Genomic DNA, 13,372 nt, shown 5'->3' with positions numbered 1-13,372 from the left:
CTTATGGCCCCATCATAAATTAAGTGCTTGTCATTTTGTGAGTGTAGTTGTTATGAGCATTAGACCCAGAGCAAAGTTTGTATGATTTTGTTTTTTTGTCTTTATTTATTCTTTATGTATTTATTATGTACTCATCATTCTATTGCTATGTAACTTGGATCGAATATCGAATGCGAGTCATCTTATACAGAAAGAGTGGTAAATAAATACACATGAAGAACAAGAAAAATGAATATTATACACTATCATTAATGCTAGGCCTACCATCCAGCTATCTTGATAGAAGAAATATCATTGCATCATCATCATCATTGGATGCTTGTGGGAATTGGTCTTGCTGGTTTGAATGAATGTAATGTAAATATGGTTTGAATTTATATAAAGATTATGTGCTAAAAGGGACAACTTAATCATACTCAATCAAGCCTCTTCATATGTGCATCGTATTGATAATTGCAGCTAACTATCCACAACATTTTACCTTTCAAGTTTCCTTCTCCTTTTCTGCAATTCACACTGTTTCGGTTTCAGAATATTTGACCTTCTCTGCTCAAGTGACAGCAAGGGTATTCCCATGTTTCTGTATTGCTGCTTATTCCTCAATGTATCTCATGCAGAGCTCAAAGGCTTTCTCCTGACACACTAATACACAAATTAATAACATTTCAAGACTAAGAGTTTGTCATCAGAAAAACCAAACACACAGTTATCATTCTATAGTCTTTCAGTTCTTTTTATTTTCTACACTTTTTTTCTGAAATGCATAATACTGCAGTAATGTTGGATCATTGTTTTGATTTTAGGATCAGCAGTGAAATGATATTTAACAAACATAAATGCCACCAAAAAGTGAAATTGCAAAGAAGAAGTTAAATGCAGTTAGAGAGAAAAATAAAGTGATCAACAAGCATAATTTAATTTCCATAATATTACAAGTTAGAAAGAAAAGATTTTCAATATAGACATTTCAGAACAGAATCTTAAGTAGCTTAATATATGGCCAAACTGCACATACCAGGATAAAGACCATTGGCTAAATTCATGGTATGCCTATATTCTAGTTTATCTAAAAATAATAATTTCAAGAAAAAAAGATTGATACTCACCAATTAGTGAAGTTGATAGAGATGAAATTGTTGTCTGATGCGCAACTTGACCTTTTAACAACATTAGCTAAATCGAGTTCACCTTGGGAAAACTGTTTATCGATAGCGTGTTCAAAAGAAATTATACAAGGCATTAGATGAGTGTATAATAATATGAATAACTGTCCATCTATTCAACTTAAGAGTTACAAATCCAGCAAGCAGTTGAAGGCATAAATCCCAACTTACTCTTCTAGTTCTTGCTGATGATAAGGATAGATATGGTACAATATGTTACCAATGATTTCAGATAGCACGTTGGACAGTCTATCTCTGTATACAAGCAAGACAAGGAAGAAATAGTTACTGTTAGAAAAGATTATACAGCAATAATTTGATCCTTTTATTTTGAAAGCTTATATACCTCATGCTGATTCCTTTTACCTTGAATCTTCTAGCACGATAGGTAACTCTGATAAAAAAAAAAAGGATTAGAAACAAGTACATTTTCAATCTCGGAAACGATTTTAATAGCCGTATTTAATTTGATATGTACAATGAATTTGGTTAAGCATAAACATAAAGATTAGGCAAAGAAAAAACACCATTGTTTAACTGTTTTCTTTCCACAAATCAAGCTATCATTTTTTTGGTATGACTTGTGCATGTGTGAATTTAATTGTGGTAGCTTGTGTGAATCATGAAGATTAGAGAATTACCTGCTCAGAAATCTCTGTTCAGACAATTTGTTTGAAGTCCACTTGAATGGTGGGAATGTGGGAAATTTTGGGCCAGATTAGTTGATGCTTGTTCTCGCAGTGTTCTCCCAGCAAACCACTGTATTCAATTTTGAGTCGCAAGAGAGAAGGAGGCAGCTTTTCTCCTTCCATATTCTCCAGCTTCCAACATTTTTGAATTATTAATTGTTGAAGGGAGGTGAGGCGGAGAAGCTCGTTGCACTCCAATGTCTCCATATTATCAAAGTGTTCGATATGTAGAGTGGTAAGGGAGGGAAGGTGAGGCAGCGAACCCACCTCTGGGTATGACTTTATGTTCTTACACTCCCTACCTCTAATGGTAAGATGAGTGAGGGCGTCCAAGTTGGGCATCCATGATAGATCCCTCATTTGTTGCTCGCCAATTCCCACATGAAGCTTTTTCAAGTTAGGCGGCAAATCACCCTCTGCCAACCTGCAACTGTTTGGGTAACAATATATGTGGAGAGAGTGTAAACTTGGGAGTAGACTCTTCATGTCACGTGGTAATGCCTCCAACTTTGAGCAATGTGTGACACGAAGATGAGTCAAGTTGGGTGCAGCCAGTCCTTCTCCTGCAAATGACACTAATTTGGAGCATCCACTAACTTCAAGATGAGTCAAGTTGGGTGCAGCCAGTCTTTCTCCTGCAAATGACACTAATTTGTCGCAGTTAGTAATGGAGACACGTTGAAGAGCAACGTGTGGTACCTCTGACATTGACACTGATTCCAGATTCCTACAATTATGTATCTTGAGATTCTTGAGATTGGGAAAGACATCCAACGACAAGGAGGTCAGTGAATCACAGCTGTGTATTAGTAGCTCTACCAAATCATACTTGTGCTGCTGTTGCTCCTGGAATTCTAGTTTTCTACACATCCGGATTTCCAGCTTTTGCAAAGATTTGGGAAAACAATTGCCCGGAAAGGATACATGAGAGGAACACCATGAGATGTCCATTTCTTGCAGGCAATTTAGATGGTTCATGCTCATCATTGCCTTTAATGCAGACTCCCTCACAGATTCACATCCCCAAACTGTTAAACTATCCCCATCAAGATACATGCCCTCGATGGGCGGTCGTATAAAGCAGTTGCCTATGCGTAGTTTGCGAACTTTGGAAACATCCGACAAAGAAGAAACGATTCTGAAGAATACCTGATTAAGCATCTCTTCCTTCAACATTAGGCAATCTCTTATTTCAAGCTTCCTAAGTTTAGGAAAAGTTTCCGACTCAGATACGTGCCACACCTCCCAACATGCCATGTCATCAAACTTCAATTTCTCAAGTGAGGGAAACGGTGCAATATGCGAAGAATGATGATCTCCTTCATTCTTGTAAAACTCCTCACCAATACTCCTCAGCTGATCCAAACCTTCAATGCTTAGGGACTTAAGAGATGGCAGCTGTCCAAGTGAAGGCAACATGCAGCAATTCTTGCAAGACTTCAGAGATACACTTGTCAAATCGTTGTAGGAACAGCTCGCCAACCAATCTGGAAATATTGTACCCTTGTATCCCTTGATTTTCAACTCTTTCAACCTATTGTGCGGTTGCAAGTTATCGAGCATGACTTTTTCTCTTTGTGTGTCTGAAACCATATCTTCGCCTGAAGACCATTCCAACCATAATTCATCAATGTGCTTCATATCCATTATCTTTGCGCTCTTTGCTTCTTTCACGTCAACAATATTCTCCAACTTCTTAATCTCAAGGGGTCCATGAAGATTTTCCAGCCTCCCTAACTCCTGGATTCCATTGTCTTCATGCTTGCCGACAACAAAGGAACTTAAAACGTGCAACTCTTTCAATTCGCTTATTTTTTTGGGCATTTCTTCCAAAGCAGTTTCTCTAATATCGAGATGTCGCAACTTCACAAGATTATGCAAACCACTAGGCAGTGTAGTTAGCTTACAACAATAATACAACTTCAAGGTTTGCAAATTAGACAAGTTGCACAAAGACTCTGGCAATGTCTTAATATTCGTCCGAGACAGATCCAAGTAGCGCAGATGGACTAATTCTTTAATTGAATCAGGCACCACAACAAGTATACTGAAGGATGAATCTCTCATGTACCTTGGCACCACACCGCGTTTACAGAAAGATAAAGCTCTCAAGTATTTACACTTTGATAATATGTCACATGTTGCCGCTTCAATGTTGCATTTGGAAGATGAGCAATCGCCAAATAATAATAATGTTCTCAAAGATTTTACTTCAGAAATCAAATTATGAAGTTTTGAGCTACAATAACATAAATTTGCACATAAATGTCGAGGCTGAATCCTTATCTCCTCCTCTTTATCAAGTTCTTCTAGATTGCAATAGAAATCTCCAGCAAGGAATATTGCTAAGTCATGCAGGAGATCGTGCATCACAAAATAATCATCCCTGTCATTATTCTTTGTAAAAAATAATCTGGAAGTTAGTTCATCAAAATACTCACGACCAATTACTTCTAAACTCTTTCCTCCTTCTGGTGTTAACAATGCTTCTGCCATCCACAAAAGGATTAATTCATCCTTCACAAATTTATAATCTTTGGGATATAATGCACAGTTAACAAAACAACCCTTTAAATGTGGAGGAAGATGGAAGTAACTTATTAGTAATGCTGGGATAATCTTACTCTTCTGCACAGAAAATCCCCAAATATGACTCATTAGTATCTTGTTCCATTCCACAACATCATGCTTTGTACGTAACAAGCGACCAAGTGTTTCTGCAGCTAATGGCAAGCCATCACACTTCTTCACAATCTTTCTGCCTATTTCTTCAAGTGCTGCACTCCCATTTGATTCTGGAAAAGATGCATTTTCTGCAAACACTGACCAACAATAGTCCTCCGACAACTTCCTGAGAAAATAAGGGCGACAATTTTGAACGGCTAAAGCAACATTATTCCCGCGAGTAGTCAGAAGAATAATACTTCCTTTCTTCCCATATTGGAAAGGGGTAATAAAATTACTCCATTTGTCACCATCATCACTCCAAACATCATCCAGAACAATAAAGAATTTCTTGTTCAACAATTTTTCTTTCAAAGTATGGTGAAGTGAATTGAAGTGCTCAAGACATTGAGTATCCGGAGAGATCTCCTTTATAACATTCCTTGTTGTCTCAACAACTTCAAAGTTCTCCGAAACGCAAACCCATGCTTTCAGATCAAATCCCTTCAGGAACTCCTCCTCATTGTTGTACAGCCATTGGGCTAAAGTTGTTTTACCAACCCCACCTATGCCAACAATAGCTATCACAGAGAGGTGATGCTCATTGTTGTCCTTCAGCATCTTGACTAAGGCCTTCTTGTCATCCTCCCTGCCATACACATTCCCTCTCTCAAGAGAAGTGGATGGAGTCCTCCATGATGAGCTACCAGTGGGAATCTTTTCAAGACCAAGGAAATCTTTTTGTTTTCCAAGATCCTCTATTCTTCTAACCTCCCCTTCCATCTTCTTTACCATGTCATCCCTATCTCGGTTGATGAAGAAGCTAGGGGACCACCAGGAAGAACTTTCCTCCTTTTGTGTGGCAGCTTTGGCGAGGACAGTGTCGAGCAAGTCCTCAGCACAGTAAACAGCATCCCTGAGATTATCGAGCCACTTCCTCACCGATGGATTGCCAAACTGCTTCATCTCAGCATCAGCAACAAGAGCTTCAGCACCCAAGAGAGCGGTCTTCAGCCTTTGAATCAAGTCAGAGCCAAGCTTCTTTCCCAGGACCAAGTTGACAGCATCAGTTGTAAGGAGCCTGTCAAAGACAACATTAATGAAGCCAGAAAGAAAAGCTCCACCAACAAGTGCAGCAGCCATGATATGATCTCAACAAGTGATCGGAAATTTAGATATGAAGGTGAGTAAAAATGCAACGCTTGCAGGCTTCGTAACCGAACTGTGTATTGGTTTATCAAAGCTTACAGTGAAGATGAAGAAGTAGTTCTCAATAATTTATTGGCAATAAGACAAAGACAATTGACCATACAGGGTCTGAGGGGCTAATAATTTGATTGTTATTTTGGAATTTGGAAGGTTCCTGCAACGTAATTTTCATTTTTGCCTTTCATTTTTGTTGTTACCTTTCATTTCCAAAACTTTGAAACAAGCGATGTGATTGCTAGACGTGGAAATTGTAGATTTTTGTGGAAATTTCGTATAATGTGATGTGATGAGGAGTTGGTTGGTCCTTCTTCCAAGTTCGAATAATTCAGCTTCATTCAGTGTATTCCCTTTATGATTGTGTGGTGCTTCTAACTTGTTAGCTAGAGGACATTGACCTCAACTCGTCTTGTGGAAAGTTTCAACTTTCAAGCAACGTGTTATGTTATGGGACCAGGTTCAAATATCAACAGTACTACTATACTGGTCTCTCTCAAACATATCAAATAGAAGTAATTATGCAAACCAAGATGGTTGGGATGATAGTTAGCTCACTAATCCACTTAATTAAGTCTTAGCAGTTCGAGAATACCATAGGAAACTAGAAAAAAAAAAGTAGTTATGCTATATAGCATATTAGTTACTACTCAGCATCAGATTGAGAGTTATGGTATTTTGAATTTGGATCCTCTAAATTTTGACTTTTTACTTTCAGACATAGTTGTCAGAACCGAACCGATGATCGAACCGGTCAAACTACTGAGTCATTGGATCATTGGTCAACCGATGGATGGTTGAACCGATTAACCCAGTCCTATATAAATAAAAAATAAAAAATAGTAAAAAATGTGAAATTAAAATTTAAAAAATATATTTTCACTAATATTTTAAGAATATCTAACTATTCTAAAACAATACGGAACAAAAACAATAAGTATTTTGTTAATTTTACTTTATCATAAATATTTTTATTTTATTTTTATATAAAAATAGTTATTATTTTAAATTTTAATAATTAATTAATTTATATCTTTTATACTGTTATATATTACAAGTATTTATTTAAAAATAATATTAATAGATATTGTATAATTATAAAAAAAATGAGTGAATTTATAATTATTGTTAAATAAAAATATAATTAATTTAAGAATGAGTGAGTTTATAACTAAAATTAAAATAAATTAAATAGAAATAAACTATTTGATGAAAGATATGTATATGTATTATAATTTGCATCTATATTAATACGAAAAATAATAGTCCACGGTAATGGTCAATGGATGACTTCTATTTCCCTGAAGACAGGGGTTCAGTCCGGGTTTGACCGGTTTTCACCGGTTTTTATCTTATGCGGTCTGAATATCAGAATATTGGATCGGATTGGTATTGTCGGTTCACCGGTTTATCTCTCATACTTGCTGAAAGGGACAACTTAATCATACTCAATCAAGCCTCTTCATATATGCATTGTATTGACCATTGCAACTAACTATCCACAACATTTTAGCTTTCAAGTTTCCCTCTTCTTTTCTGCAATAGACATTGCTTCTGTTTTCAGAATATTTGACCTTCTCTGGTCAAGTGACAGCAAGGGTATTCCCATGTTTCTGTATTGCTGCTTATTCCTCAATGTATCTCATGCAGAGCTCAGAGGCTTTCTCCTGACACACTAATACACAAATTAATAACATTTCAAGACTAAGAGTTTGTCATCAGAAAATTATCATTCTATAGTCTTTCAGTTCTTTTTATTTTCTACACTTTTTTGTGAAATGCTTAGTACTGCAGTAATGTTGGAACATTCTTTTGATTTTAGGATCAGCAGTGAAATGATATTTAACAAACATAAATGCCACCAAAAAAGTGAAATTGCAAAGGGGAAGTCAAATGCAGTTCGATAGAAAATAAAGTGACCACAAGCATAATTTGATTGGCATAATATTACAAGTTATAAAGAAAGGATTTTCGGTATAGACATTTTAGAACAGAGTAGCAGTAGCCATCCCCTTTAAGTCCCAAAAGATCAAATATTCTAAGACAAGATTTCTTCTTGAATATTTTACCCCTGCATATTATAATAATAATATATTTTTCCTGATCTTATGTAGCTCAGTATATGTAAAACCTGTTTGATAACGTGTCCAAAAGAAATTATACAAGGCATTAGATGAGTGTATAATAATATGAAAATAACTCTTCATCTATTTAAAAGAGTTAAAATCTAGCAAGCAGTTGCAAGCATAAATCACAACTTACCCTTCTAGTTCTCGCTGATGATAAGGATAGATATGGTACAATATGTTACCAAATGCTGGGCACTGATATATCACTGTATACAAACAAAACAAGGAAGAAATAGTTACTGTTAGAAAAGATTATACAGCAATGATTTGATCCTTTTATTTTGAAAGCTTATACACCTCATGCTGATTCCTTTTACCTTGAATCTTCTAAAAAAGATAGCTAACTCTTTGATAGAAAAAAAGGGTTAGAAACAACTACATTTTCAATCTTGGAAACCATTTTAATAGCCCCATTTAATTTGATATGTACAATGAATTTGGTTAAGCATAAACATAAAGATTAGGCAAAGAAATAAACACCATTTTTTTAACTGTTTTCTTTCCACAAATCAAGCTATCATCTTTTTCCCTCTGTGAAAAACAGCATGTTGTTTTTAAAATAAAGGAAATGACAAACATGAGAGATTAGAAAATTACCTACTCAGAATCCGTTTTTGACATGAATGGTGCGAATGTGGGAAATTTTGGACCAGATTAGTTGATGCTTGTTCTTGGAGTGTTCTCCCAGCAAGCCACACCTTGTAAGTTGAAGTAGCAAGAGAGAGGGAGGCAGCTTTTCTCCTTCCATATTCTCCAGCTTGATGCAGAATGAAATGTGTAGTTGTTGAAGGGAGGTGAGGTGGAGAAGCTCGTTGCACTCCAATGTCTCCAGATTATCAAAGTATTCAATACAAAGAGTCGTAAGGGAGGGAAGGTGAGGCAGCGAACCCACCTCTGGGTATGACTTCACGTTATCACAACCAGAACCTCTAATGATAAGATGAGTGAGGGCGTGCAAGTTGGCCATCCATGATAGATCCCTCAGTTGTTCCTCGCAACCTCCCACACCAAGTGATTTCAAGTTAGGCGGCAAATCACCCTCTGGCAACCTGCAAATGTTTGGGCAACCATATATCTTGAGAGTGTGTAAACTTGGGAGTAGACTCTTCATGTCACGTGGTAATGCCTCCAACTTTGAGCACCTGCTAACATTGAGATGAGTCAAGTTGGGTGCAGCCAGTCCTTCTCCTGCAAATGATACTAATTTGTCGCATCCACGGATGGAGAGACGTTGAAGAGCAGCGTGTGGTGCCTCTGACATTGTCACTGATTCCAGATTCCTACACCATGATATCTGGAGATTCTTGAGATTGGGAAAGGCATCCAACGACAAGGAGGTCAGTGAATCACAGCTGTCTAGTATTTGTAGCTCTACCAAATCATACTTGTGCTGCTGTAGCTGGGGGAATTCTAGTTTTCTACACCTCCAGATGCGTATTTCTTGGAGGTAACTTAGATGGTTGATGCTGATCATTGCCTTCCATGCAGACTCCATCACAGATTTACTTCCCCTAATTCTTAAAGTATCCCCATCAAGAAACATGGCCTCGGTGTGCCGTTCTATAAAGTGGTCGCCTATACGTAGTTTGCGAACTTTGGAAACATCCGACAAGGAAGAAACTATTCCGAAGAATACCTGATTAAGCATCTCTTCCTTCAACATTGGGCATCTTCTTATTTCAAGCATCCTAAGTTGAGGAAAAGTTTCCGACTCAGATACGTGCCACACCTCCCAACATGGCATCTTATCAAATACCAAAGTCTCCAGTGTGGGAAACGGTGCAATATGCGAAGAATGATGATCTCCTTCATTCTTGTAAAACTCTTCGCCAATACACCTCAGCTGCTCGAAACCTTCAATACTTAGGGACTTAAGAGATGGCAGCTGTCCAAGTGAAGGCAGCATCCAGCAATTCTTGCAAGACTTTAGAGATACACGTGTCATCTTTTCGTAGGAACAGCTCCCTAACCAATCTGGAAATATTGTACCCTTGTATCCCTTGATTTTCAACTCTTTCAACCCATTCTGCGGTTGCAAGTTATGAAGAATGTCTGTTTCTTTTTGTTTGCTTGAAACCAAATCCTTACTTGGAAGCCATTCCAAGCATAATTCATCAATGTGCTTCTTATCCATTATCTTTGCCCTCTTTGCTTCTTGCACATCAACAATATTCTCCAACTTCTTAATCTCAAGGCATCCATGAAGATTTGCCAGCCCTCCTAACTCCTCGATTCCGTTGTCTTCTTGCTTGCCAACGACAAAGGAACTTAAAACGTGCAACTGCTTCAATTTGCTCATTTTTCTGGGCATTTCTTTCAAGGAAGTTTCTCTAATATCAAGATGCCGCAAACTAACAAGATTATGCAAACCACTAGGCAGCGTAGTTAGCTTACGACAATGATACAACTTCAAGGTTTGCAAATTAGACAAGTTGCACAACGACTTGGATAATGTCTTTATACCAGTGTAAGACAAATCTAAGTGGCGCAGATGGATTAATTTTCCAATTGAATTAGGCACCAGATCAAATTTTGTAAGGGATAAAACTCTCAAGTATGTACACTTTGATAATATCTCACATGTTGCCGCTTCAATGTTGCAGTTGGGAGATGAGAAACCGCCATACAATAATAATGTTCTCAAAGATTCTACTTTAGAAATAGAATTATAAAGTTTTGAGCTACAACGACTTAAATCTACAAACAAATGCCGAGTCTGAATCCTTATCTCCTCCTCTTCACCAAGTTCTTCTGAGTTGCAATAGAAATCTCCAGCAAGGAATATTGATAAATCATGCAAGAGATCATGCATCACAAAATAATCATTACCGTCTTTAATCTTCGTGAAAAATAATCTGGAAGTTAGTTCATCAAAACATTCACAACCAACTTCTTCTAAACTCTCTCCTCTCTTTGGTGGTGGTAAAAGATCTTCTGCGATCCACAAAAGGATTAATTTATCTTTCTCAAATTTATAATCCTTGGGAAATAAAGCACAGTAAACAAAACAACGCTTTAAATGTGGAGACAGATGGAAGTAACTTATCAGTAATGCTGGAATAATCTTACTCTTCTCCAAAGAAAATCCCCAAATATGACTCATTAGTATCTTGTTCCATTCCTCAACATCATGCTTTGTACGTAACAAGCGACCAAGTGTTTCTGCAGCTAACGGCAAGCCATCACACTTCTTGACAATCTTTCTACCTATTTCTTCAAGTGCTGCTCTCCCATTTGACTGTGGAAAAGATGCATTTTCTGCAAACACTGACCAACAATAGTCCTCCGACAACTCCCAGAGAAAATAAGGCTGACAATTTTGAACTGCGGAAGCAACATTTTCCTCCCGAGTAGTCAGAAGAACAATACTTCCCTTATTCCCATTTTGTTGGAAAGGGGTCATAAAATTACTCCATTTGTCACCATCATCACTCCAAACATCATCAAGAACAATAAAGAACTTCTTATTGGACAATTCTTCTTTCAAAGCATTGTGAAGTGAATTGAAATCATCGAGACTGCATGTACCTCCATGGATCTGCTTTATGACATTCCTTGTAGTCTCAACAACTTCAAACTTCTCTGAAACGCAAACCCATGCTTTCAGATCAAATCCCTTCATAAACTCCTCGTTGTTGTACAGCCATTGGGCTAAAGTTGTTTTACCAACCCCACCTATGCCAACAATAGCAATCACAGACAAGTGATGCTCATTGTTGTCATTCAGCATCTTGATTAAGGCCTTCTTGTCATCCTCCCTGCCATACACACTCCCTTTTACAAGAGAACTGGATGGAGTCCTCCATGATGAGCTACCAGTGAGAATCTTTTCAAGACCAAGGAAATCTTTTTGTTTTCCAAGATCCTCAATTCTTGTAACCACCCCTTCAATCTTGTCTACCATGTCATCTCTATCTTGGTTGATGAAGAAGCTAGGGGACCACCAGGAAAAACTTGCATTCTTTTGAGTGGTGGCTTTGAGGAGGACAGCATCAAGCAAGTCCTCAGCACAGTAAACAGCATCCCGGAGACTATCGAGCCACTTCCTCACATTGAGATTTCCAAACTGCTTCATCTCAGCATCAGCAACAAGAGCTTCAGCACCCAACAGAGCAGTCTTCAGCCTTTGAACCAAGTCAGAACCAAGCTTCTTGCCAAACACCTTGTTGACCGCATCTTTTGTAAGGAGCCTGTCAAAGACAACGTTAATGAAGCCAGAGAGGAAAGCTCCACCAACAAGTGCACCAGCCATGATATGATCTCAACAACAACAGAAAATGAATGGATTTGCAGAGAAAGGTAAGAGAACAACGGTTGCAGGGTGCAGTGAAGTCAATAGAGCGGTTTTCTTAATCAAGTGAAAAAAGAAGTCAATAGAGGGGTTTTCTTAATCACGTGGTATCGCCAAGGTAACTATAAAAAATTCGGTATCAGAGGAGTGCTTAGCTGGCTCTGCACTAACTCCATTTGTTAATTCTTGTTTGAAAGAAGCAACACATTGTTAAATAGCAAAAATATTGTATAAAACTAAGGAGCATGAAGTTGCACATGGATCATGGTATTATGGCAATAATATAAGGTTATAATTTGTTGGCAATAGACATTGGCTTTGCTGTGGTAATAATTTTTGTATTTTTATTAGTCTTCTTATGTTGTGTTTGTTTTATTTTCTTACTTTTGCTTTCTTAATCATTAGACTAGTGTGAAGTTTAAGAAACCACATGATATTCAAAGCAGTGCTGGTAAGCTTGACAATCCAGAAGAATCCACAAGCATGGTAGCCACCTTCGTATCTTCATGTAGAAACAAGAAAAGGAAGAAATAAATAAGCCATCAATATTGATAGTTGTAGTTCTCATAATTTCTTGGCAGAAGGACAATTAACAAAAGAATATTCATGTTAGTCTATTCGTCAATAATAAATAACTTCTACTTTATCATGTATAATATTATCTTGTTTATTAGTTGATAAATTTTCCCCATACCACTGTATTGATTATGTTCTCACTTGTCAAAAGTTCTGCAATGTTATATATTTCGAGTTCGGATTCCTTACTTTTTCTGTTTTTAATTACTTATGTTGCTATGTGCTAAGGATATCTGTTCTTGTTATGTCTTTCTCTTACAAGTTAGGAGTATCAACTAAGCAACTAAATAGTTATTATGCTCAGTTCCACTTTCTTTACAATTTCTGATAACAAACACATACCTTCTAAGAAATACCATAATGTCTATTTTTTTTTTTTTTTTTATGAAGAGTTGGAAGTTAAAATATTTATTCACACAAATAACAAACACTTAATATAATTTCTCTTTGAAAGATGCTCCAAGATAAATTATAGAAGAGATGCAAATGTATAGCTTTTGACATATTAAATGTGTAAAAATCATTTGGTCCTCCATAATGCAAAATTTTTTAATCCATTCCTTATTATTTAGAGTAAAACCCCTCTCCGGTCCCTAACCATTTACGAAATTGACCTGGCGCCCCTCACCATTGGAAATTAACAACGCGGTCCTTAAC

The 13,372-nt window shown here is 37.1% G+C and overlaps 2 protein-coding genes across 9 annotated transcripts; both read right to left on the bottom strand.

The window, feature by feature from the left end:
• Positions 1 to 142: 142 nt before the first annotated feature.
• On the bottom strand, positions 143 to 6,117 carry LOC112729079 (putative disease resistance RPP13-like protein 1). 6 transcript variants are annotated; one of them, XM_025779452.3, is made up of 5 exons: positions 1,805 to 6,117; positions 1,510 to 1,557; positions 1,335 to 1,418; positions 1,107 to 1,198; positions 143 to 642 (listed from the first exon to the last, which is right to left on the bottom strand). In XM_025779452.3, exon 1 carries the CDS (start codon positions 5,657 to 5,659, stop codon positions 1,823 to 1,825), a length of 3,837 nt encoding a protein of 1,278 aa, XP_025635237.1. In that variant the 5' UTR covers positions 5,660 to 6,117; the 3' UTR covers positions 143 to 642; positions 1,107 to 1,198; positions 1,335 to 1,418; positions 1,510 to 1,557; positions 1,805 to 1,822. The 6 variants fall into 6 exon arrangements, with proteins under 6 accessions (XP_025635237.1, XP_029146315.1, XP_029146316.1 ...); XM_029290482.2 differs by having other exon boundaries at positions 143 to 634; positions 1,805 to 6,080; XM_029290483.2 differs by having other exon boundaries at positions 1,530 to 1,557; positions 1,805 to 6,080.
• Positions 6,118 to 6,922: 805 nt separating this feature from the next.
• On the bottom strand, positions 6,923 to 12,231 carry LOC112726346 (putative disease resistance RPP13-like protein 1). Of its 3 annotated transcripts, none has more exons than XR_011868997.1 (3): positions 8,446 to 12,231; positions 7,982 to 8,054; positions 6,923 to 7,386 (listed from the first exon to the last, which is right to left on the bottom strand). XR_011868997.1 is itself a non-coding variant. In XM_029290484.2 (2 exons), exon 1 carries the CDS (start codon positions 12,098 to 12,100, stop codon positions 8,450 to 8,452), a length of 3,651 nt encoding a protein of 1,216 aa, XP_029146317.1. In that variant the 5' UTR covers positions 12,101 to 12,171; the 3' UTR covers positions 6,923 to 8,054; positions 8,446 to 8,449. The 3 variants fall into 3 exon arrangements, 1 of the variants encoding a protein (XP_029146317.1); XR_011868996.1 differs by having other exon boundaries at positions 6,923 to 7,394; positions 8,446 to 12,203; XM_029290484.2 differs by having other exon boundaries at positions 6,923 to 8,054; positions 8,446 to 12,171.
• Between the last annotated feature and the right edge of the window lie 1,141 nt (positions 12,232 to 13,372).

Source organism: Arachis hypogaea, chromosome 12 (assembly GCF_003086295.3).
Source record: "Arachis hypogaea cultivar Tifrunner chromosome 12, arahy.Tifrunner.gnm2.J5K5, whole genome shotgun sequence".
Lineage (NCBI taxonomy): Eukaryota > Viridiplantae > Streptophyta > Magnoliopsida > Fabales > Fabaceae > Arachis > Arachis hypogaea.
The sequence above is the reverse complement of the archived record's forward strand: the minus strand, read 5'-3'. Positions and strand labels throughout refer to the sequence as shown.